Here is a 27107-nt window from a genome sequence, read left to right on the forward strand (position 1 = left end):
AATTTGAACATGGCAATTTTTAGAAAATTTCCCAGGATTTTCAATCTTTTGAGCAGATTATTTTCTTGGCCTTGCCTAAAATTTTAGTGATGAAGTTTACTCATCACGATGTCCTTCTGTAGGTACACCTGGATATTTTGTAACTTGCCTTTCCCTATGCATATAATACCATAATTTTGTTAATTGGAATTACTTAAGGATTGCACTGTAACACCAAAGTAGTTTTTCCATCAAATTCAGGGAATGAAAAGATACAGTTATCAAGCTTAGAGCTAAAAGATAAACTATAAGTAGAAAAAAGCCAACACAATAAATATTTCAATGAAATATCACAGACACATTTGGTGCCATGAAAATTATTTGCAATAAGTACGAAAGATTTCATTTAGAGATCAAGATTTTGATTGTATATTTTTCTCATTGCAGTAATATAACCTGTTAACACAATGCTGTCATTATTAATAAGTATAAGAGGAATTGTATACCAACAATCATTAATGAAATTTACTCAATAATATAATAGTTTAAATACTGCGATTGTAGATGATTGATTTCATTGTGATAAAAAAATGGAAGAAACATTGAATTACTTTCCTTAAGCATTTAAAAGGCCTACATCTAACCATTCCTGAAGGAAATTATGAAAAAAATATTAGCCAGCTACCTGAAATTTTAGCCAGATACAACATCAATGAAATCATCATCAGTGACATCCAGCGGTGGATAAAAAACATTGCAAACATTTTCCAATTCCAAATAAATATTACTTATGTACCAAACACTAATATTAACTATCTGTTTTTATGTTAACATAAATTTAAGTACTGCAGTGGGTGCTTCAATAATTAAATTAGTGTTAATTAATTAGATAATAATTATTAATAATTATTTAATTAGTGTTATTAGTTTCAAATTCAGGACAAAATTTCATTTCCTGCAGAAAAAGATAATCAAATTATTTTTGTCTATGAAGGAAAACAAGGGTTTTCTAAACCTGCCATTGGTGGCCTCTTTGTCTATTAAATTACATTAAAACACAAATTTAGAATTCAAAATTAATTTATTGGCATTTATTCAAAAACAAAAATATATAGTGATGGGAAATGGAAATTTCATTTTATAAATGATGAATCAACAATCCAATCATTTAATTAACATTGTTTAGGAGGCAAAAAGATAAAAAATATTGAAGTAGATGCATTTGAAAGTAGCAGGTAGGTACAATCAACAGATAAAATAAACATGAGTTTCATCGCACCGAAAAATATATGCTAATAATAAGTAAATTGGAAACAGTAGCAGTGAACTACAATTCCACCATATTACATGACTGATTCCATCTAGAAATCACCAATTTGCATAATGCCTCATGAGTCTGTGAATTTTCAAAATACACATATGTACAATGGATATTGACCTTTCAAACTATGTTTACTCTCATATAAAACAATAAATTAGAGAGAAGGGCATTGATAGGTTCAGGTAGATGGTCAAGAGTTTAACATTTATTCACTGTACAGTAACGCAACACACAACAAACATATTTATTTGAAATATAGAAGTTATGCTTATATATTTATATATGTACACAAATGAGCTATGTTAAAAATTTGGAGGGCTGAATAAATAGTCTGGAACCTCTTTCACTCATTGTGGAAAGAATTAATCAAAAACCCTTCACAATCACACAATCACAAAATTCATTCCATTATTTTTGATAAAATTCCTGTGCATAACTAAAATATGCTTCTCATGTGATTGTTGGCATGGCTACAAAAACACTAAGTTAACCTTAAATATCAATATACTTATAACTATTTAAAAATATCTAGTTTGTACTTATGCAACTGCCGCAGAGTAGACTAAAGATGAATTTAATGATGGACAACTTAATACCAGATGTTGTATTTACTGTTACCATCAATCACCATTAGTTTTACAGACAAGGAACCAGTGGAATAGAAAATCAATCTTCATGCAATGACTTATTCTAAATCCACTTTTAAATTTCCAGTGAGAAAATCCTATGATGACAGTTTTCTGGCGATTCACTTGGACATTATATTTCTTCCTCGGACATAAACATAAAAACACAATCATTCAATTTCATCAGCCATTATTTCTCTTTCCAGAGCAGCACCCATCATACTCCAATCTTGATCATCATCATCATCTTCCTCCGCATCATCCATTTCTACACTTTCATCATAATCCCATTCTTTTAACTGATCTTCAGTAGTAAAATGTTTTGTAATGTCTCCTTCCTCCACACGTTCCTTATCCCCACTTGAAGAAATGTAAGATGATTTCCTCTTGCGGTTATTTTTACCTGTATTGAAATGAAGATATGATTGTTAATACTATCGCTGGTATAAATTATAAATAACTTTTGGTAACTTCTGGATTACGATAAAAACAAATGCTTGAATGTGCTTTTTAAGGGTTAGACACTAAGGCTATCAGAACTTGCAATTAAAAATGAAAATATCTAGCAATATCTATCCATTGTGGTTATATGTTATGAGCTACACAAAAAATATTCATGACTAGCACTTCCTAATAGGGTCTATTGTTTTTTTCTGATAAATTTATACCTTTATGGAAATACTTTTGTTCAAATTAGTATCTAAGCATTCCCAATAAAAGTTACCAGGAAAGACTTGTGGCAACAACCAAATAAGACTATGAACAGATGGCTAGGAGTTTATTGCCTCACAAGTAGGGAACTTGTGAGGTAATTATTCTCTCAAACTCTGAGTTGCTAATATTGATTAATCATTTTCAAACTTGAATAAAAAAAATGACAGCAAATAGATTGCTGACAGAATGAATTTAAGTATTAGAGTTTTATAATAGTAATTAAGGAAATAAAAGCAGAATTTGTAAAAATGAAATGTTTCAGTTTTGTAAAAGTTTCACCATGGTGAATCTATCTCTTTAAGACTCCCACAAAATCTTGTATAAGGATGACAATGCTTATAATCTAATATTGATACATACCTCCATTACCTAGAAACCCCATTTCTCCATCCTCAATTTTTTTTGATTGCTGGAAATCAAAATCTAGTCCCTCTTCTTCTTGCTTCAAACCCTCAATGTCTGACTCAGTCTCATCCTCTTCTTCATCAAACAATCCCTCTTCAACCTCATCTTCCATATTGGCCAAATCTTCGGAGGAAAATGAGAGAAGGGGATTGATGGTATCCATAAACCTACCACTACGTGTCCTCTTTCTCTCTTCAACAACGGCCACATTCGCTTTGCCATCATTCACAGCTGTGGCAGTAGCTTCTTTTCTCACTCTTTTGCCAGTAACTGGATCATAGGTGGCAAAAGCAGAAACTGCTATTGATGGAGTGTTATTATTACAACTAACAGCAACGGTAGAAGTTGCTGAAGAATTAACTTCTTGGGTAGAGGACTCATCTTGAGCATTTGGGCTACTAACACCAGCCTTTACACTGTCATCCATGTCCCTCTGTCTTGGCTGCACTTCACCAAATATATTTTTGAATTTCTTTGTATTATCTGCCGAGGTAGATCGATTTAAAGGAAAGAGACGCTCATCCACTTTCTCCCAGCGCTCTGCACAACACCATAACCAATCCGGTGTAACAATATGCAGGCTTGTACCTTTGATTCGCTTAGCTTGATTAACTTTGTAAGTACCAAGTCTAGCAGCCACAAGGTGAGTGGTAGTTTTTTTACTTTTTTCAGGTTCATTATTTACAGATTTGGATAATTTTGTTTTAGAATCAATCTCATCTTTGCAACTGGACTTTGCATTCTGCTCTTTATTTTTTTTCGAATATTTGACTTCATCTTCAGTTGAATTTTCCCCTGAAAATGTAGACAGACACATTAGAAAAGACAGAAATCATGAATGGACAAACAGCATAGAGAAAAAATAAATAAGTACATGTAAAACCTAAATTAAATAGCACTAATTCAGCAAAAATACTCCATCCAAACTTTGTTAAATCAAATGCTCAAGGTAGTAGTAGTAGTTTTAGGGGAGGCGACCAAAAGCTGAGGTCATTTGCACCATTTCTAAAACATCATCCTCCTTTGAAAACTATATGGAAAAATTTTTGGTCAACAGGGATGACTTGGTGGGACTGGATTAAAATAACTAGGGCTGGAAATCAAGGAATGGAGATTCAAATCATCTAGTAGTAATAGATTTAGGGGAGGCAACTGACAACTGAGGTCATAGGGATGGATGGGAAACAAGGGAGGAGAGAAACCTGGCATAGTATTAGCCTACCCTAAACGAAAGATGTTAGGTTCTGTAGTTTAACATCCTATGTGACTGATGGCATATTCACACAAAGTGTTCTCCACGAAGCACCTAACATACCGATTGCAATACCACTGGAAAATACATGTATTTTTCCAATGTCCTTTATTTTTGTACCACTAGTTTCAACACTAAGGCATCATCATTAGGTACTGAACGCCTGATGATGATGCCTAAGCATTGAAACTAGTAGTACGAAAATAAAGAACAGTGGAAAAATACATTGTGTTGTTCATTTAATGAACATGAACTTCCACAAAGGTGAGCTTGAAAAATTGAAGATTTTGGGTAATTAGCTTAACCAAGGCTACATAAATTATTGTCCATCTAAAGACAAGTTTTTTATTTATTTTATTATTATGCATGAGATTATATTTTGGCTCTGACATGTCATAATTAGAAAATATGTCAGGTTCCATGTCATTTATCAACTGTATACAGAGAAAGTAAGGCTTCTCTCGCTTCAACTCTGCTGCAAATCCAGTGGATAAGGTCTTAACCACCTGGTGGCCACATAAATTTAAGGACAAAATTCCTGGATTTTTGCAGGTTTTGTTTGTTCGTAAAGTTTCCAGGCTGTTAAATTAATAACAAAGAGAAAATTGGTGAAACCAGTATAAAAATATTCTGGCTTTAATAAAATAGTCTAAATTCTATGATGAGCCAATTTCTTTATAAAAAGGTGGAATATTCCTTTTAGAAAATTAGGAAAGATTTTTTCAAAAACGAAAAATATTTAACAGATAAAAAAAACAAGGCCAACGCTGCATTTAAACTATAATAAAAATCCCTTTAATGGGAAAATGAATCTTTTTATTAGTCATCACTAAAAATCAAAATAACTTCCAAACTTTGCAATCAAAAATTAGAAAACTTGTACATTAAAATTATAAAGGCAAAATATAATTGAATTAACTCTAACACCTAAGTATCACTAAAAATTTGGCTGAACAATTATGACTGCTTTAAATATCTTATAAATACTAAAATCCATTTGATCAACAAACAAAAATTTTTTAAAACACAAAATCTGAAAAAATGTAAACCTTAAATAATTACAATAAAAACCTTAAAGATAGCGGCCTTGATTCAGCACTCATTTCTAAGGGGCATATTTAAACTTTGAGAACAAGCCCAAAAAATTATGAATTTTCTCACTGATACTAGAACCCAAGCAATGTAATACTCAGCTTTGGCTTAGAACATTATTGGCAGGATACTTAAATACATTGAAACATTATGAGCATGGGCATGTGGGATGATAGCACACAACAGCAATGAAGTGTATCAAGTTAAATTTGGTGGGAAATAAAAAAATGTATTTCATGGTGATTATACAATTTCTGTATAATTTTCGAAGGCATTTCCAGGATTTTTCGGTGCTTTCAAAATTTTGGGCATTTCATATCTTACAGGTTTCACGTTTATTGCCATCCTGGGTTTTTACACACTGTGACCCACATATTCATGTCTCTAAAAGTCTAATCCAAATTGGTGCCATTCCTTTGTTATAATAATCCATTTCACTGCTGTATGAGTGGTTAACATTGTAACATAGTAACTTAAACTTGCAAAACAAAGTCCTCTATAATATCTTGAGGTTTGGCCTGTTTGAGTATTCTTTGTTCTACTTCCATGAATTTCTGGTTGATTTCCAGTAGTTGTGCATATTGCAACTTGTTGGCAAAACTGGATTCGTAGATTGCTCTAGTCTATAGTTTGGAGGAGTTTCATCCCACCAAGAGTTTGGCCAGCAGATAATGATAGGCAAGTTTAATTTATTTCATCAGTGCCAAGATTGATGACTCGTATAATTAATGGTCTCATATCTTGTGCTCTCTATTGACCCCTTGGCATCATTTTCAACTCCAGGTCCCAACATTTAGTAGGATTTTGGGGCACTTGCTGAACTTGATGAGGTAACTAATGGTGACATGTCAGAACTGAGATACAATCACAGATCATGGAATTAATATTGATTACATATATAATTTAATTAATGCTGTTAGTGCGATAAGAAAATTTGAAAGAGGATTGAATATATCCAGATTTCCTAAAAAGATAAAGCTCTAGCAAGTTCATTTCGGAATCATTTGTAATTTTTAACTGTGGTAGAAGGACGGAATGAATTGATACACACAATAATGAAGATAAATAGAAGATAATGGTTAGTAGCTGAGGTATTGAAGACAAAAAAACAAGGAAAGAACATACAAGGGTGGTCCCATAAGTACCCAGCCTAACCTATAGATGCCGGTAGTATTTTTACAAAATATCACTGTAGTAGAAATTATGCAATCTATAAAGCATAAATTTCAAGGTTAAAGATACTATGCTGTTTTGTATTTGTTCGGCAGGCAAAAATAGTGAACGTTTTCAGTGAATTTGTGAAAATGGAGAAAATTGGTTACCATTATGTGATAGAATACTTTTATTTGAAAGGCCTCAGCCCAACCAATATAAAAGTGAACTGGATTCTATTCAGGGTGGATCTGCTCCTTCGTTTACAACAGTAAAATATTGGGTAGCAGAGTTTAAACTAGGCCGTACGAGCTATCAAGACAAGCATCGCATTGGTCGACTCCAGAAACGGTGAAGAAAATCCACGAAGTGTTACTGGATGATGGTCAAATAAAAGTGCCTGAGCTAGCACACATAGTGGGCATTTCAAAAAGTGCAGCACATCGCATATCAACTGAAAATTGGGACATGAGAAAGCTGTATGCAAGATGGGTGCCGCGTTTGCTCAGACTCGAGTAAAACCAGTGCAGTGAAGATGTTTCAATTGAGTGTTTAGCAAAGTTTCACAGCAAAAAAGCAGAATTTTTGCCCCGTTTACCATGGATGAAACATGGGTCCATTACTTCACACCCCAGACAAAAGAACAATAAAAAAAATGGATTAAGATGGGAGAACCGCCTCCAAAGAAGGCAAAATCTGTTTCATCTGCAGGCAAGGTCATGGCATCGGTTTTCTAGGATGTGCGTGGGATAATTTTCATTAACTATCTTGAAAAAGGAAAAACTGCCAACGGAGAGTATTATTTGGACTTATTGCTGCATTTGAGCGAAGAAATCAAGCAAAAGTGGCAGCATTTGGCTAAGAAGTAAGTGTTGTTCCATCAAGACAATGCACCAGCTTACAAATCCGTTATTGCAATGGCGAAAATTCATGAGTTAACGGTTGAATTGCTACCTCATATACCACATTCTCCAGATTTAGTCCCTTAGGATTATTCCCTGTTCGCAAACGAAAAAATAGCTATTTTGAGTAGCAAGACAGTTCTTACGATACAAAGGGTATCGTACTTATTGAAAATCGCTGGAAAAGTGTATAGAGCTGAGAGGAGATTATGCTGAAAAATAAATACATTTTTCCCCAAAATTTTTGCGGTTTCTTTGTTGGGTCGGGTACTTCTGGGACAACCCTTGCGATGGAACAAATGGGAGACTTTTCACTTACAAATTTTAATTAAAAGGGATAAAAATCAAGATGAAAACAGTAGCTTTACCAACATATTCAGATGTAAAATGTCCTTAAACATAGTTGTACTGCATTAAACAGAAAATATTTACTTATTCCAAAGATAATGCAATTACTTTTTCGTTTAATCTATAGGAAGACACTAGATAGAATATATGAATTCACATCTTTAAGGAGATACTTTCTAACTTTTAATAGTTTTGGCTTTACTCTTCACAGTCATAATTAGAAATGGAACTATTCAAGTCTTTTCTCAAAGCATACAGACCAAGGGAGACGCAAGACACTTGTAGGGTGTGCATCTCATATTACATTTATAGAAAACACCATTTAATTTCTTAAAAAGAATGTATATCCTGCTTGTACATCTAAATAAGTATTTTTTCTTGAATCAATGTTTTACATTTTTAAAGGTGTTTAATTAATTTATTATTTCATTGAAAATTGAGGCTTACGCAACAACAGTAATGCAATAGCTTGTATAAATAGGTTTGGCAGGTTTTTCACATTCCCTTCGTGTGTGTCTTCCTGCAGTGGGTTATTTCAACAATTTTAGTTTAATCTAGCCATACTTGCCTTTCTCACAAAATTATATAAAGACCACACATCTATTTTAAGCATCCGATTTAAGATTTTAAACTTACATTACATTAATTTTGTTGTTCATCTATATATTAAGATTACCTATTCCATATACATGAAAATTGCATGCAAGCAGTTAGGAAGAGGAGGGGACACTTTTTGTTTCAATCTTGGCCCAATAAAGATATTCTATTATTAGATTACCTTGAAGACCCTACAGTCTTTTAAAACAATCAAAATTTCTGAATAAAACTAATCAATCTTGACACTTTGATAGGTTTGATCTTATTTTAGAATCGCAATCCACTATTTTAATTGAAATATATTATTTTTGAAGTAAGATCCGGTGCTTTCCCGAAGTATTTGCAGGATGAAGTTTTCATGGGTCTTCCACCGAGCCAGGGGTTCCATATTGGCCCACGTTTTGATGCTCCACTCTTACATCTTCCTCAGGGTAGATGAATGTCACTCTGCATTTGGTCGTCTTATATATTTGAGCTCTTGGGTCAGGTGACTAGTGATCCAGGTCTGAAGAGGATGAGGAATAGCTCTTCCCTCAGCAATGCATGGGAACCAGTGCTCATGGAGGTTAGAAAAGGAAGGAACAGACCACAACGGCCCTGCGACCAATCAGGAGGCTCCTCCTCTTTGAACCAATCAAAAGTCACCTGACCCGAGGGCTCAAATCTATAAGATGCCAAATGCAGAGTGGTGCAGAGTGGTACTCATCTACCCTGAGGAAGAGGCACGAGTCAGGCATCGAAACGTCGGCCAATATGGAACCCTTGACCCTGTGGAAGACCTGAGAAAACTTCATAAAAAAGAAATTACTTCTGTACTGCAATATTCCATCAAGCAATCATAAGTGAGGAAGAAGTCCACAAGGTAAAAGATCAATTATAGGAAATAATTGTGTCCCTGGAAGATAACTGATAGTGATGGTGGACTGAACCTCAATGGTGAACGATGGAAGATGGTAGTGATACAGGGAATAATAGTTTAAAAAAAAGGACTGATTGAAGGTAGACAGCAATAGAGTTCTGAAGGAAACATGGTTTAATCATAATAAACACTAGGTTACAACACCAAAATTGGCATAGGCGTACACACATGGAAAATACCCGAGGATTCAGAAAGATATCAATTAGACTATAGACTGTTTACACACAGATTTAGGAACAGGGCGATTAATTTACAGCTTCCTGGGAGCCAATGGGTACTAAGATCACAATTTAGTACATTCAAGATGATTATACAGGGAAGAAGGATGAAATGTAGAAACATGAACCAGGTCAAAAAAAAGAGGTAATAGGAGGCAGCAGAAAACATTGTGTGTGAATAAGGGGAGATAGATGGGTATACTAGAAGGAAAGTGGGAACATATGAATAAAGGGATGATGAACACCGCAAATGCAAGCTAAAGGAAGTTATTCGGAAAAGGTTAATAAAACCATGGATTACTGATTAAATGATTAGAAAGAGAGATTAAAGGAAGAAAGAGAGGGAGAATATTAACACATAGCGAAGCAGAAAAACGTACCGTATTTCCTGATCCTTTAGATTCACCTTTATTACCCCAAAATATGCTCTAAAACCAGCCTGCATCTTGTGGGCCAAGGATATATGAGCATAACTTTTTTCTACAAGTTGCAAGCCAATTAATCGTGAAAAATACTCACTAATAAGTATTATTTCCATAATTAATTTCCTTAATTATAGGCATAAAAAATGGTTGTCTTCATTACAAATTTTGATAATAAGTGTTTTGGGCTAGACTTAGTACTCGAGGTTTAATACTTCCTTTGGAAATTCCCAAATAAATCATAAATGTATACAATGCAGGACATATAGTTTCACCTCACATGTGATGCTGCTGCAAAGCTTATACACATTGAGCTAACTGGCATGTCACCGCCTCTGCTCAAACATTTTTTCTCTCAATGTAAACTTGGAGTCTGTTGGCACTTAACTGTCAGTAGTATTATAGTGTCGTTCAATGTATAATGCTTACCTTTCTATTTAGTCCATACATTTGCTGTTACACACAGAAACTAAGTTCTGCATAAAAAATTAAAATTGGAATATCCTGATATCTAAAGAGAAGACTGCCAAAGAATATTGTATTTATGAGGGTAATCTGAAAAGTTCTTGGCCTGATGATAAAATGGTGACAAATTGTTCCAAATTAATTTTATTTTTCAACATAATCTCCTTTAACATCAATACATTCCATCCAGTAGAGTTCCAAAGCTAATATCCCATCTCTGAAGTGTACTTCCAGAAGTGTAGCAAAGAACTTATCTATAGCCACAATTACTTCTTAATTGGACTAAAAACATTTACCAGCGAGAGTTTTCACGAGAAGTAGAAGTCCAAGGAAACCAAATCCAGGGAATAGGATGGATGCTACAGCACTCCAGAGTGCAAATCCACCAATTATCAAATTGCCAAGACACTTTAGTAGACAGGTACATTGCCAGGATAGAAACGTTTTTTTCTCTGCAAGCTAGGTCTGTTTCATGAATTTTTGCATCCAGTTTCGTTAGAAGGTTAGATGGGTACTTCCCTGTAACTGATTTACCTTTTTCAAGATGATTGGTTATATATATTATTATTAGGTAATCTACCGGTTAAGGTAGGTTTTTGGATGGACACAGCTGCTAAATAAATATTTTCTGACTCCTAGGAAAACACAACATCCTACTCCACATCAGGTCCCTCTTCATCTCTGAGTACCTTCTAACTCCCTTCATCCCATCCAACGTCCCTATCCTGTTCCTTCCCTTTCCTTGTTTGCCCAACATTCTCCCCTCTATCACCGTCTTCAACATCCCACTGCTGGTCAATACCCCCATCATCCACTTTTCCTGCCTACATAGGATTTCTCCCAACAAAACCCTGTCCTCGCCCACCATACCAAGTACTTCCTCATTTGTTTTCTTCTCTGTCCATTTCACCTTCTCCATTCTTCTCCACACCTAGCTGCGTGGGATATCAAACTTATTGTCCTGTAGTCCTCACATGATGTAGCCTTTACCTTTTCCGGAATAGGAACTAAAACTGATCTCACAAAGTCATCCGGCCAGATTCCTTCCTCATAGATACTATGAATCAGCCCATATAGCCTCTTCCTCCCACATTTTCCTAACCATTTAAATAGTTCCGCGGGAATGTTATCCACCCCCACAGCCTAATTTAGTTTCATCTCCCTTAATGCCCTTTCTATCTCATCGTCTAGTATGCCTGGACATAAGCTATCTTCCTCTACGTCCTATTCTTTTTCAATGTCTAACTTTGTTGGTCGAAGTTCGTTATTATACAGTTCTTCTATATATTCCTTCCATCCCTCATGGATCTTTCCTGTGTCAACTATTACCTTACCAGCCTTGTCTCTAACTGTTAGCATAGATCTCCCTTTCTTACTTCCCGATAACGATTCCATTTTCTCCTCTCATCCATCTTTGTAATCTCATCCGTGATCCATGGTTTCCCAGTCCTTTTAGCATTAACGGTTCCAATAGTGTCTTTTGTGGCTTTCGATTACCCTTTCTTGATCCTTTCCCATTTTTCTTCGATAGTACTTAGCTCTTTACCATCCTCCATGATTTTCCCTACTGCCTGTTTGTACTCCTTTATTTTCAAACCATTTAATGCTTCTACATTCCATTTTCTAACCCGCCGCCCCTGCCTTACCTTTTTGAAACGGAAGCTACATTTCCTAACAACTAAATTGTGGTCAGAGTCCGCATCCACTCCCGGGAAGCTGTGCGAATTTATCACACTGTTCGTAAACCTGTGTCTAACCAGAATATAATCTAGCTGATACCTTTCTAAGTCACTTGGCATTTTCAATGTATACCTGCACCTTTTCTGGTGTCTAAACCAAGTGTGGGTGATGACTAACCCCTGTCTCCTGCAGAACTCAACTGCTTTCTCCCCGCGGTCATTCCTTGTGCCTAATCCATAGTCCCCCACCTCATCACCATCTCTTCCTTCGCCCACCGTCACATTCCAATCCCCCATCACAATCAAATTTTTCCCTGCGGGAACACACACGATTATGTCCTCTAACTGATTGTATATCCTATCAGCCTCTTCTTCCTTATGGTTGCTTGGTGGCATGTATACCTGAATAATAACCAAGTTCGTCGGTTCTGCTTTTATCTGTACTAGTAATTATCTATCCATTACCTGCTCTATGTTGACTACACTTCTTCCAACCTCTTCATTTAATACTATGGCAACCCCTCGTTGGCTCTCATCCCTGCCGCTGTATATTATTCTATAATTATCACTCTGGTAATCCCCGCTATCCTTCCATCTCACCTCGCATAGACCTAAAATATCTATATTTCCCCTTTCCATCTCTCGCTTAACATTCTGCAATTTCTCTGTCCTCATCATTGTCCTAACATTCCACGTTCCTAGTCTAACTAATTTGGACTTCTTCTCCTGCGTCTTCTGTCCTGCTGCTGCTGGTTTTCCCTTGCAAGGGTTTTGTAGGATGATGACCGCGGAAGCCTTGCCTCCCCGGCTGCCGGGTACGACACACGGCCTATTGGACCAAGCCCCGTAGTTGCCAGGACTCAAAATCTCTGTGTAGTCCATCATGTTAATCTTGGGAATGATAATTGAGGTGGTTTCCCATTGCCTTCCTCAATAGTGTTTTTAACGTGACACCATCACTTACTGGCTGCCCCACTGGGGTCAGATGCCATTGCAGCCACCTCACTGAGGAACAGACGCTGCGTGGACTACTTTTTGCCCGGCTCCTAACCTTAGACCTATCTGGCATGGGTGACCCTACCAGGAGCAATTATTATTGCTCCCGCCAGCACACAGCTCTAAGGGTCATCGAAACGCACAAGCCCTTCCACCCTATCACGGTAGTAGTCCTGGGAGGGAGCACATATACATTTATATATATATATATATATATATTGCCTTCCTCAATAGTGTTTTTAACGTGACACCATCACTTACTGGCTGCCCCACTGGGGTCAGACGCCATAACCAAGTTCGTCGGTTCTGCTTTTATCTGTACTAGTAATTATCTATCCATTACCTGCTCTATGTTGACTACACTTCTTCCAACCTCTTCATTTAATACTATGGCAACCCCTCGTTGGCTCTCATCCCTGATATAATATATATAAAACTGCGAAATTAATAACTGACATGCCCTATATTTGTTTATGTATGAATATGCAGCAACAAATCTCCGGACAAATAAATGCATAAATGCATTATTATTATCATCATCATCAAGTCTTCTAAGAAATGTGGAATTAGCAATGCAATAGATGAAAGGGAAGATGACACTGCACGAGGAAAGTGACAATTCCAGTGAAAATCACTTTGTATATTGTTCTAGGAGCATTGATGACAAATCTGGGGTTCTACAATATAAGAACATTTATAAAGTAGCTATTTTTTAAAAGCAACAATTCCATTTTCTTCGTGAAAAGTGTTAACACTAAAATACTTTCATCCTTTTTGGTCTGATCCAATAATTTTTCATAAATTCTCACCTAATAAATCAATCTTATTGACCACCAAATATGGTTCCCAGTGAGGCGGGACAGTAATAGGGTGAAAGATGGAGTGCAAGGATATCAAGAGTTTCTAAAGGGAGGGAGAGCTAGGACAGTGAGAACTGAACTCCACAGAAAGGAGAAGTACCAAAAGGAAATTAAAGGGGTAAACTCATGCACATTATTAAAGATATGCCAGGAAAATCATTTGAACCAAGAAAGATTTGAGAGAGATGGAAAGAATATATTTAGGATCTGTATGGTGAAGATATTAGGCCACCAAGTCAAGACAGAAAGAGAATTTGATGCAAATGGTGATAGGTTAGAATTAGGCACAATAGATTGCAAGATAGAAAGGACATTATCAAAATCAAAATATACCATAGTGATTGATAGCATTCCCACTGAACTACTTAAGGGTTTGGGATAACACAGGGGTGGTTTCACAAGAGTTTCCATGGACTAATTTGTAGCATTTATGAGGGAGGAATTTGGCTGGAAGATTTTATTAGAACTGAGTTAGTTTCCATCCCAAAAAAGGAATGGACTATGTGAGTACCATAGAACAAGGAGTTCACATTATTTACACTATTTAAATATTTACATTATTTAAACTATTTAAATATGTACATACCTCGACTGTTCTCCCCATCTACACTACAATAAATTTCTTCATCAAGGACTAGTTCATTACTAACTTCGGCTCCAAGACTTCGTGCAACAGCATACACTCGACTTGCTTCCAGTGGAACTCCTATTGGAACAACTCCAGAGAAGCACAGATGAAGTCCCTGCAGCACCTTTCTACGCACATAAGGAACCACACTTTTCATATCTGGAATATCAGGTGACTGGTCGTATATCTGATAGAAGGCCCTGTGTATGGTTCCCAGAATATCTTCCAGATGAAGTAAATAATCATCATGATCATCTAATTCTAGCAAAACATCCTCCTGAGTTTCCTTCTTCTGAACTTCCTCCTCTTTTACACTCTTGGGATTTACTTTTTCAGACTGTTCCGTGCTAGACTGGAGAACTTCCTTTTGCCCACCTTCACTTTCCGCACAGTCACTTTCCTCCTCACTTTTGCAATCAGTTTTCTTTACTGTACCTTGTCCACCTCCCTCATCCTTGAAATGGCAATTTTCCTGAGCACCTTTTTCCTCAACTTTTGGTTTATCATCAGCATCATCACATGCATTTTCACTAGCCTTCACAGCTGAAGCATCCTGCTTGGCATTGATGTCCAACTCCTCAAGACAGTCTTCATGGCCTAAAAATGCATTGGCTTCTTCATCTTCAACAGCTTCCTCTTTCTTTGAATTGGTATCATTACTCTCCCCAAGAAGTATCGCATGCCTGTTTATCAAATTTACTGAAACACAAGAGATTAGAGAAAATATGAGACCACAGTGAAACTAATTATAATGCAAAATTACTTATTAATAGAGCAAACAGAAACAGCACAACTTTGTGGCTCCTAACCCTTCCAAAAAGGCAATATCAACATTTTAGTAATTTTGGTCACCGACCACTTCTCTTGTAAAGGAAATTTACATTTTATCACTGTATAATACAAAATGCGACAACATTAATTATTAATAGCTATCTGCTTATGGTACCATTTTGTGCCAAAGTATTAAAACTGGGCATAAAATGAACAGTGATGAACATTCAAAATTTAGTGTTGCACTTATGATCAATATGAATCTTAAAAAAATCAAGCAGTTGAACTAGACACACATTATGGAGGATGTGGAGCTATTGGCTGTTAAAGAAATAATCTCAAGGAAGAAGATCCTAAGGCCAATAAAAATAATTACGAAGAACTCCTATACCGGTATTTCGGTCACCAGGTGACCGAAATACCGGTATAGGAGTTCTTCGTAATTATTTTTATTGGCCTTAGGATCTTCTTCCTTGAGATTATTTCTAGACACACATTGTCACCCAGTTAAAATAATCTTAAGGCACATGAGTACATACACAGGATGCGGCACTTAAATACGGACAAATGAAACTTCCAATGGAACTATGATAAGGCAGAAAATTCAAATTTAAATTCATCCAAAGATAATCACTGCACCCTGTATATTGTTAACCACCATTTTTTTACAAAGAGTTTTTCTTAATAATTTTGGAAAAATCTGGAATGGATCTCAGGTTGTAGTTAGGCCATTACAAGTGAAATCAAAATTATTGTTGTAAAACTGGAGGTGCACTATTTTTAAATTGCCTGAAAGCAATAAAGTAGCACCATATTCTAACACATCAAAATGGATTTTTTTATTTTTGGCCTTAAACTTAACGTATAGCGGGGCACACACTCTTGACTTCAACATAAGCAAAAGATTTATGAAATTTGCTTTAACATATTTTAAAATTGGACTATAAATACAATTAAACCATAAACAGTAATCATCCTGAAGGTCGGTTTGGTAGGTGATGGTGGAGTTCACCCAATACATTGGCACAAGCACCATGGCATGTGGAATTCACACATATCGGGGAGGGGGACCTGGGTAAGTATCTCCTATGCCCAGATAGGTTCCCAGGAATTGAACCTGGGCCCTCCAGTCAGTAGTCCAACAGTCTACCCATGGACTTCCACATCTCATATAAATGCAACTACAGTCTCCATTAAAATGAATATAAATGCAGTTCCCTAAGTATGAAAGATATTTCCTGAGATTTCAAAATAATGGCAACCTGAATTAAACATACCAAATTACACATTCAAAAATGGCAGAAAAAAGAGCACACCAGAGAAAGTGGAATGCTGAAGATAGTAATTAGGTATAACTGTATATTGGTGCTGAATTTTGTAACACTGTAAAAATCATTAATACAAAACTTTCCACTTAAACCTGACATAACGCCCTGGTTACCTAGATGGGCTGAACTGTTTTCCTCCATGCCGCTTTCATTTGGACACTAATTGGTTTGCAGGTCTGACCAAAAACGATTATCTCATAATGGTAACGTATTTGAGTATACAGCTTAGTATACTCCCTTGTACACACTTTGTACAATAATATACGCGGGCCTTATCAGATTGTTGGCTCTTTTCATCATGCAGTTATATCATGTACTCATGCTATGCTTCCTCAACACTCTGGCAGTCCTTTTGGTGTTTCTTACAGTGAAATAAATTGTGATATGTGCTTTAGCCTCCAGTCCCTCAGATTCATTTGTCTTTCCAGCCCTTTCCTGGGTCATACATAACTGTTTTTCTTCCTCCCTGAATGAATGGTATTTATTATGCACAGGGTAATCCATCAAGGCCAGAAACAAAAAACATTCATAGTCCTTCTCAGAACTGTTTATTTGTAGAACTGTCAGCAGGTGGCTTTTCTTTTCAGATAACTGGTACACATGATAAGGGTGGCAGAGATCATGAATGTTGCCATCTTTTGCATTGAATGGTGCTGTAAAGAAGCATTCAAATAGTCATCACTACAGGTCTTCTTCCTGTACATGTGTGGCCAATTTTCTTCACAGAGCAGTTGGTTTTCTGCTCCCATCTTAATGATAAATGTTACATGCTGACAGTTATGGTACTGAAGGAATTTCTTCAGTTCTTGTGAGTTATTTGACTAGATAATATGGGTGTTATCAGCACATATCAGCCAGAAGGTTTGTTACTACAGTTGTATGAGCCATTAATTTTTCAGTCCCATGATCAGCCACTAGTAGGTAGAACAGTAAACCCATTCATAACTTCTTTGCTGCTTTTAACAATTCTCAGAAGGAATGGATTTTAAGGTAATATGTCAACAGTTTGGGGAAGCCCTTTTGAAGGAAATAAGCTCTCTGATGAAATCAACTGATACTTGGGCTGGTGAAGTAGGACAAGATCTGAGCAGTACTCCATGGTTAAATTTTCAGCTGGTAACACATACTTGGTGGTTTGGTGGCAGATGGGAACATACTGTATATTGTTTAGTGTTTTTTTCAAAGGGGTCTCGGGCACTTCAAATGACAGAATACCAAAGAGCTATGGAGAAAGAGGTTCAGCCTACTCATCATCACCATGCATGAATAAGCAAACAAGGGCATGATATCAAGTTTAAGAGAAGTAGAAAGGAGAGACTTAAGAATAAAAAGAAGTAATAAAGACAGTAAAAACAGCAGACATTTTCAACAGAAAAGATGGACACAGTAGGTAATGCTTGGAAAAGTTGTCTAGCAGTGACTAGCCAGTATAACCTACATTTAGGTAGCAAAAATTGCAGCAATTTACTTCTGACCTAAAAACTGGTTAAACTGTAGTCTACTTAAGCAAAACAGCACAGTGAAAGGCAAAGAAACATCTATAAATGTTCGTAAATTGCCTTGAATTCAGAGTGCAGAACATTATGAAAAATCTCCTTCCTTTCCAATTAACAAAGTTAATACCATAAGTGGAAAATTTAAGTACAGTACAATTTTATTCAACATATGTTTCAATTTTAAAATGCATATTCCATGTTTACTAGTTCACAAATTTAGCTGACACAAATGCCAAAATAAAACAGAGAAAGCAGCTGATAACTTAAATATTGAAAATTAAAATTCCAAAAAAACAGGTCTACTTAAAGGAAAAAAATTCAAGAAAGCCCTGTAAAAAATCTTTAAATTTTATTGTTCATTAAGAATCACATTTTCAAGTTTTGGAAGCACCAAATCATTGAAAATTTATTTTTGATGGGCAAGATCAATTGATCATTCAGAAAAGGATATTTCCTATTAGCGTAGTCAATGATCCTTAGGATAATGACAATAATGCAATTTCAATAAATGGATCATAAAAATTAACATGCATTTACATACATACCATTACATTCTTCAGGTGAATATCCATAGTTATCAGACATACAAGGTGGAGCGTTGATATCACCAGTATGCAGGAAAAAGTGGTAAGGACGTACATGGACCAGGTTTGGAGCATGATTCCACACATCTTCTCGATCATCAATGATACATACAAGATTGTCTCCAAGTGGGAAGAGGGCCCTTTGAGGATTAAAAAAATGTGAGAAAAAGATCATCATTGGGCATTAAATTTCTTTTGTTGCTAATTGAGGCTTTTATCAACAAATGATAAAATCTATTAATACATGACAATGAATTTTCACAGACATTTTCTAAAACTGACCATTTGAAATCACTGATAAAATAAGTACGAAAAACTTTAGCAACTTAACTCAAAAGAATTTATTAATACATGTACATGCACAGTGGCATTTAAAAGACCATAGAAAAAGTAAGTTATTTTATTAATTCCTTGTGAAGGCTTCCGCAGAGTGCACATAGTGAAGATCTAAGTATCTGGGATCTACTTTGCATTGGTCCATATTTCTGGGACAACAGTTTTGCCAGCATTGCAGTGTTTGTCCATGTTTTGTCCCAGAAATATGGACCAACACGGAGTAAATATCGGAATACTTACATCTTCAAGTTGTTATTATTGTTCAATATATTAACTTCACTTCTAAACCTATGTCTTCTTCCTTAAAAGAGGAACTCTTTTGAATAAGTTATAAGGTACTCCACTTTTTGTTTCTAGCTTTGCGGACAGGGTTCTACACCATTGATTCATGAGTGATTAGATAGATCGTAGTTTTGATGGGTCATGAATTTCCTAACAGGTTAATTTCCAGTCATCCCATGCACATTAGCATTATCACTAAACACCATTACATGGATTTGTAACAACAGCCATAGACCTTTGTTTGACACATTCACTGGCCCTCTTATATGAAAAAACCATGCCTGGGCACCCATACGTTTTTTTATTTAACTATGACGATTTTTTTACTATTTCATTAATGAATGGTATTAAGTAAATTCCACAATTTCACAGATTAAAAATTGAAAACAAATAATGACTGTGCAAGTTAATGACTTTGGTTAACTATTATGTACAGTAAACCCTCAATAATTTAGAGAAGTAGTACGAATTTTAGTGGCACAAATGCACAAATATCAATAATACATGAACATCCAGGATTGGCTTTCAGGGAAAAGCCTGTAGAAAATCATTGCCAGTGTTTTAAATTTAATGCCATTGTGAAATTTGCAACTGCATCATAGAAAAGTGATAAAATATGCATAAAGATGATACCAAAAAAGTGATTCCCTGCAAGCGAGACAAAATCTCAGGGGAGCAAAACCTAAGACCAACAGATGAAATTTGAATCAAAATGTAAAATACAGAAAGGGAAAGGCTCTTTTACATTCTCTGCATTTCTCCCCATCAAATGGCATAGGTCACTATTTAAGAACCAAAAAGATAATAGAAAGTCATTAAAAATCCTTATGATAGGAAAATGAATATGCTTACTTAAGATTGGCAGTTTTAGTGTTCGGGTTAAAGCATTCATCTCTTGATAAGATCCGATGTGAGAAAAACTTTTTGGAACAGTCAAGTATAGCTGCTATTGCATGGGCATATCTCCGTGACCCAAATGTACAGATGTGTAGTTCATAGAGCCGAGACATATTCTCAAGAAACTTGTGCGTGCCTGGCCTCAGCCGTGTATGATACCACGGTGAACCGCCATCTAACTGGAAGTGATGAACATCCTAAATAAAAAAAATTGAGTAAAATTAGAGTAGGCACTGACTCTTGATAAAACAAACACAATAAAATGCTATTTTATGAACATAGAACAGATTGTGCAAGGAGATTTATGATTACCACTCTCATTATGATGGGATGCTTTATTTCCTCTTTCATAGATTACAAAGGCACACCTAGTTAACAACAACAGTGGAACTTTGTACAATGAGCATAATCCATTCTGCAATCTTCCTCATTAAGTGAATCATGTGTTTAGTGAAACAATTGATGCAAAATATGATGTGTTCCAAAATGAAAAAAATAAAAAATGTAAAAGGTTTATTCAAAGAAAATTATATATACACTGTTTAAGATCATGGATCATGTTTATCTTCTTTTCTATCGTGGAATGAAGCACCCGGTGATGCGAACTTAATTTGTAAAAACAAAAGAAAATCAAAATAAATATTTTATTATTTATAATACATACCTAATTCCTTTTCACTAGAAATCTGCCCAGAGAGATTTGTTTTTGCCAAGGCTTCAAAATTTTATACAAATTCAACTCGGAATTATCATTAAATAAATTTCTGGCATGCATAGCCACTGCCTTTATTAGGGTGATGCCTCATTCACACGGTACGATGTAACAGTTTCTCGTGATCCTCCACATCACATTTAGCCTGCTGTTTTAGACTTAACACTTCTTTAAGCCTTGTGGAGTTCTGGTAAGCAAGCTGTGAGTTATTTTTCAATCCGCTGCTGGCATTTGTGCAAAATAGCAGCGTGAGATTGCCTTTCATTGGCTTGTGGCAGGGTAATGCTTTCTCTTCTACCGTTACATGTAGAAATATACATTCACTTTGGCATCTTTCTCCAGAAGAGACTCATCTCGTAACAATGAAAAAAATCATGGAATCCTCTGAATCTACAAGCTTTTTGAAGTCACCGATGAAGTTATCTGTTGCCTCTGTCTCGTAGCTTGCTGCTGCATGATGCCTCACAATGCCATGGATGACAGTTCTCATTCACTTCTTGAACCACATATAGCTCCCCTGTACTTCTTCGGCAGATGATGATCTTGACATCTCATTAATGAGGTTGGAAAAAAAATCACTCACCTAATTATATTCTCATTCATGGTGTTGCATTGCAATTTCTTTTTGTTTATGCATACGCGAAACAACCATCATTGAGAATAGGAACCATTGCATAGATACTCTAGCCACTCTATTTGAAGCATCTATCTCTTTAGTCTGGTCTTCCTTCTTGAAGAAAATGCTAACTGTTGATGTCGAATGATTGTTAATGCACATGCTAGATCTGCCACTCTCATACCTTGTTCCAGATTCTCAATGATTTTACTTTTCATTTCTATGGTTATTTTTATTCTCTTATGGCTATCTTTCGGTGGATTTTTCTTTGAAGACATTTTTAGAACTTTCACAAAAAATTATAAATAATACATCTAAACACAAGTTTGGAAAAATGTACGAGCACTTGTGACACTAAGATGCTAGCAAAACAAGTACCAAACACATATTGAAGTAGAAAGCATGCAACCATTCTGAGAATTCCTCTCTCCTCATTACTTGTGATGTGAAAAGTTGCTCATTAAGCAAGTCATTTTTGGGAGCAATACTTATGCTTGTTTAATGATACTCGCTAGGCAAGGTGCTTACTAAGTGAGGTTCCACCTAATTAATCCTCTACTGCACCAGAAATCAAAAAAATACTTGAGGATTGAAATGACACTCTCCCTGTTAGTGGATGAAATTGGTTTCATTATAAAAGATCTTGTTCTTGGCCGGAGTACCTGTTGAGAGAAATCCTCTCGGGGCTTCCACCAGGTCTGTGTCTCCATAGCTGCTGATGTTTCAAAAACTGACTGTAATATTCCTCGGGGCTTCTGAATGCCGTTCTGTCAATTTTTGTCTGGTATATATATGCTTGCCCACGGATCAGTCACCTTTGATTAGTCTGTAGACCAACTTTCATCTTGGTGTCTCCTAATTGGGCAAGCATATTTCCTGCTTTCTGCTATGCATTTTAGAATAGGTCTCCAGGTGTTGCATAATTGAAAATCTGAATCCCTAGTTAAATTATTCTTTTGGAGGCTGATCTCAATGGCCTCTTCAACCCGCCAATCCAAATAGTCAATAGGCATAGTATTTTTGCCTTGTCTCATTTGATGATGTGATCTTGGCTAAAGCAGTGTCCATCAATAGCTGTTTAGCCAATTGTCCCAACCTCAGGTACCTTTTGAGTACTTTCAGTTGGGTTTCAATTGCATGGCCCATTTCACCAACATAAAACTCACAGGATATTGGATATATCCCTAAGTCTTGAGGCTGGTGGTAAATTATTTTGGCTGGAGGTAGATGAATAGGGGCAATGTTGAATCTTCAGAGTATTCTGGAGATTTTTCCAGATATAGCGGCCATGTATGGCAGTCAGGCTGTAGCAATAGGTTTTTCTGTCCATGTCTGCCCAAGGACCTTTTTAGGCCCCCCGAGGTTTTTCTGCTCCCTTTATCTGTTGTTTAATTTTGCCTGGCAAGTTCACCTTGTCAACTACAGAGTTGGCCCTGTACATCAATGATGACAGTACGGCACAACATTGGGAAGGATGATGGGGGCTGCTACAGTGGACATTGAGATTGGCGTGGGGGGTTTGCAAAAAGCACTAAGACCTAGCCTTCTGTCTTCTTTTCTGCGACTTAGTATGCCTAGGAATGGGAGCTGGCCATTGTTTTCCATTTCCATTGAGGATTGGATGATGGGTATTCATGTGGTCCAGGAGGGAATTCAAGGTGCTTAGTTCATGGGACCAGACACTTGTCTGAAGAAACACTTTGGTGGCTGAGGAGTTAAGTTAAGTGCCTTCTCTTCAAAATCCTCCATGAAGAAGTATATGGCAAGCATTTGAACCTACTTAAACAAATTCTCATTCTAGTATACATGGTGGAAATACTTTTTGCATGGATTCAGGGAGGATGTTGGCAAAATGACATTGTTTCTGAGGGATAGTATAACTATCAGGGGATGCTGCATAATTTGCATGCAACGGCTGTACAACAAACTGGATCAGAGTAGTATGTGCATATAATAATTCATCAATTTATTATTTACGGAAGGGAGCAATGGAGTTAAAAGGATATTGCACTAGGATTTGGAAGACCCATGCCTTAGGGGTGCATGGAGGGCAAATGGCAGGAGGGTTCCATCACAGGTGAACGACTGTAGCACTTGGCCAAATTTTTTCCCATATTGAGGAGGAGGGAGTGCCAGGAATAGACAGTTTCATCAAGCACTAACTAATTCGCTTTCGGTTCTTTTTTTTGTCAAATTTCTCCCAACAATCAAGCTTGGGTCCCTTTATTCATCTTGGGACGAAAATCAATCAAAGTCAAGAAACTTCTTTCAGTTGCCATATTCTCAGAATGTGCAGTGAAATGCCAGTTTTAGGACATTCATTTCTGGATTGATTGTGCAAAAACAATTTTTACCACCTTGTATCAACTTTTGTTAAATTTTCTTTAAACAGAAGAGCCAGTTACCAGCATTTAAATCTGATTTGTTGGCTTTGATAACTTGTCAAATACATATTATACGTCAACATATTAATGTCAAAGGATTATTTGGGCAGACTACAGAAAATAGATTATTTTATTAAAAAAATGTAAACCATTGGCAGTTGAAGCCAAGTACTTGAGCTGAACCATTACTGACTTAAAAGACATCAGCGTTATGTACATGCATAGAGGGTGCGGCGGTTATCTCTACACAAATTTCAACTGGAATTTCCAGCCATGTTGTAGTTCCGTTAGAGGTTATGATTGGCGTTCTTGAAAGCTATAGACATCTAGTTAACAGTCATAACCCCAAAATGGCCAAGCTGTTAGGTACAATTGCGGAGTGCAATCGAAGAGCCGCCATTATCGAAAGTGGGCGTTCACCCAGTGAAAAAGTTTGATTCCTCTGGTTCCCCAGATCAACCTTTTACGATATTGTAGCTAAGTATAATGCTTTGGAGAAGCCTGGGGAAGGTTTTGTTAATGCGGTGAGGAAACGTGTGTCACGAATTGCGGCAGTCATCGCGAAGGCTTAGGTGCTGATTTTAGAGGACCCGGGACGATCGCTGATGAAATTGGCGTCAGAATTGAATGTTAGCGAGCGAACAATGCATCATACGGCAGAGGAGGAGCTACGATACAAGTCTTACACAATAAAGAAGCAACACATGCTGTCTGAGGCTGCCAGAACAAAGCAGATTGCTCGCTGCAACCTGCTATTGTGTTCTCTAAAAAATGAAGCTGCTGGGCGAAACAGATTCTTTCCTGATGAAAAAATGTTCACCGCTGAAAGAGAAACCAGGAAATGATTGCTGGCTTGCCCACAACCCCAAGGACGTCCCGATTGTCGCTCGAACAAAACTTCCGGCTAGTGCTCACGTCCTAGGTGTTGTGTCCAGTGAGGGTAATATCACGCCGCCACATTTATTTGAAAAGGGACAAACTATCACAAAAGAAGTCTATTTGCAAATTTTGAAGAATGTTATGAAACCGTGGGTGGTAACTGTGGCCTCAGGGAGCTAATATGCCTTTCAACAGGATGTTGCACCAGCTCATACGAGTCATTTAGTCCAAAACTGGCTCTCAGATAACATTGACATGTTCTGGTCAAAGGAGTTCTGGCCCTCGAATAGTGCAGACTTGAACCCCCTTGACTATTACATTTGCAGTGTAGTCAAAAGAGTTACCAATAAGACGAGGCACCCTAATGCTGCATCGCTATTGTAGCAGCATTCACGAATATGGACAGGGCTGTTTTAAAGTGCGTGCAATCGACTCAGGACAAGATTGGAGGTGGTCATTACAGCTGAAGGGGGTTACATTGAGTAACATTACTCTTGACAGGTACCACTACTTGTAAGTATAAGGATTTTCATTATCATTCCTATTTTTTAAAATAAATTTGCTTTGAAACAAATGTTTAATTTTCCCGGATTTTAAGCACTACACCCTGCATATTGCTAAGCATTTTAAGTATCATGACTAATAAATTTTATTTGTCTTGATGCGCCCAAAAACAGCCAGCTTTAGTGCAGGGGAAAAAGGTGAGGGAAAGGAGGTGAAATTGCACAACAAATATACTTACCTTGAGATTCGGTAAGATGTCATCATTTGTTGTGTGGATCAGAGTATGATCTAAATCTACCATTAATATCAATTTTCTCTGCTTTAATAGCCTGTCTTCATCTGCTTGGCCCAATATCTGTGCTTGCTGTAAAAAAAGAGAAATTTATACAGTTAATGTCAGTGCATAGCATAATTAATCATTCCATAAACCTGCTATGAGATGCATTCACTTTCTAAGTCATCCATTTTTTTTCTTTAGGCTGGGAGTAGATAGAAAAATTGAGGGTTGAGCTTATAATACACAGATACTCTTTCAGAATTCAAGAATTAAGAGTGCTGCACCTAACAGAGCATAGGGTACATATAGCAGCTGTTACAGTGAAAAGTGGGTGTTTTCAACACTTTAAAGGGCATAGTTTAATGTGCATGAAGAGTGCAATCATCCACTTTCTCCACTTACATGGTTTATCAACCATAAGTAAACTCAATGATGAATTAACGTTTGAATGCTCGGCTGTAAGGCTTACAATGGCTGACCATGCTTTGGTTGTCCTGGTTATTTATAGGTCTCCCCTGGCTTGCTATGTGTCATTTCTCGAAAAACTCGAGAATTTATTGTATAATATAACTAATCATTCGTCCAGACCCTCAATTATACTTACTGGGGACCTCAATTGCAACCTGATGGTTGATGGTAAAGATCAAAGACAACTATTGCAAGTTTTTGACACATATAACATGAAACCACTAGTAAGTTCCCCTACCAGGATAACAGCAAAGAGTAAAACTCTGTTAGACAATGTCTTCACAGATTATCCTGAAAGCAGTACTGAAACCAAAGTATTTGATCCTGCAGTGTCAGATCACTCCGTGATTTTGTCTACTTTTTATTTGTGTAAAAATGCTTCATCATCATCATCCAGGGCCTTTAAATACCAGAGGTACTTCAGTGAGTCGAATGTTAACTATTTTCGGGTGTTGCTTAACCAGCACAACTGGGTGGGGTCATTTCAGTTGGCCAATGTTAATGAAAATTTCGAAGTCTTCTACAGTTACTTCATACATTACCTAAACCTTGCTTTTCCTTACGAGCCAGTTAAAATTAGGAGAGGTAATAAGAAAAGCTGGCTTACGCCCGAAATCCGCAGTATGTCAAAAAAATTGAAAACTATGTACTTACAGATTGAATCTTCTAGTGACAGCACAACATACCAGCTTTACTCCCAGCAAAAAAGAGAGTTCAGGTATTTAATAAAGCAGGCAAAAAAGGAGTATAATGATAGGCGGATTAGGAATGCCTCTAATTTCTCAAAAGTAGCATGGGAAATCATAAAAAGCAACAGCAACTTAAATTCCATGGTTTTGCCTCTCCAGGTAAATGATAACATTGGCAACTTAATCACGGAACCAGGTAAAATATCCAATGCTTTTATTAAAGCTTTTTTGTCTCTACCTAATTCCCCACATCCTGTGCCTTCAGGGCCCATGTCAATCAATAATGCAACTTATACATCAATGTATCTT

General features: G+C 36.6%; 1 protein-coding gene across 1 annotated transcript in view; it reads right to left on the reverse strand.

Moving 5' to 3' along the window:
- Positions 1–1071: 1071 nt before the first annotated feature.
- The window catches only part of Fcp1 (RNA polymerase II subunit A C-terminal domain phosphatase Fcp1), a 35898-nt gene continuing 9862 nt past the window's right edge, over positions 1072–27107 (reverse strand). Inside the window, exons 3-8 of the mRNA XM_071588402.1 lie at positions 25603–25728; positions 20225–20466; positions 18716–18894; positions 14534–15274; positions 3001–3840; positions 1072–2329 (exon numbers count right to left, since the gene is read on the reverse strand). Of these exons, the coding sequence (XP_071444503.1) occupies positions 2097–2329; positions 3001–3840; positions 14534–15274; positions 18716–18894; positions 20225–20466; positions 25603–25728 (2361 nt within the window). The 3' untranslated portion in view covers positions 1072–2096. The remainder of the gene's footprint in view (positions 2330–3000; positions 3841–14533; positions 15275–18715; positions 18895–20224; positions 20467–25602; positions 25729–27107) is intronic.

Source organism: Hetaerina americana, unplaced genomic scaffold (assembly GCF_022747635.1).
Source record: "Hetaerina americana unplaced genomic scaffold, ioHetAmer1.1.p SCAF_3, whole genome shotgun sequence".
Taxonomy (NCBI): Eukaryota; Metazoa; Arthropoda; class Insecta; order Odonata; family Calopterygidae; genus Hetaerina; species Hetaerina americana.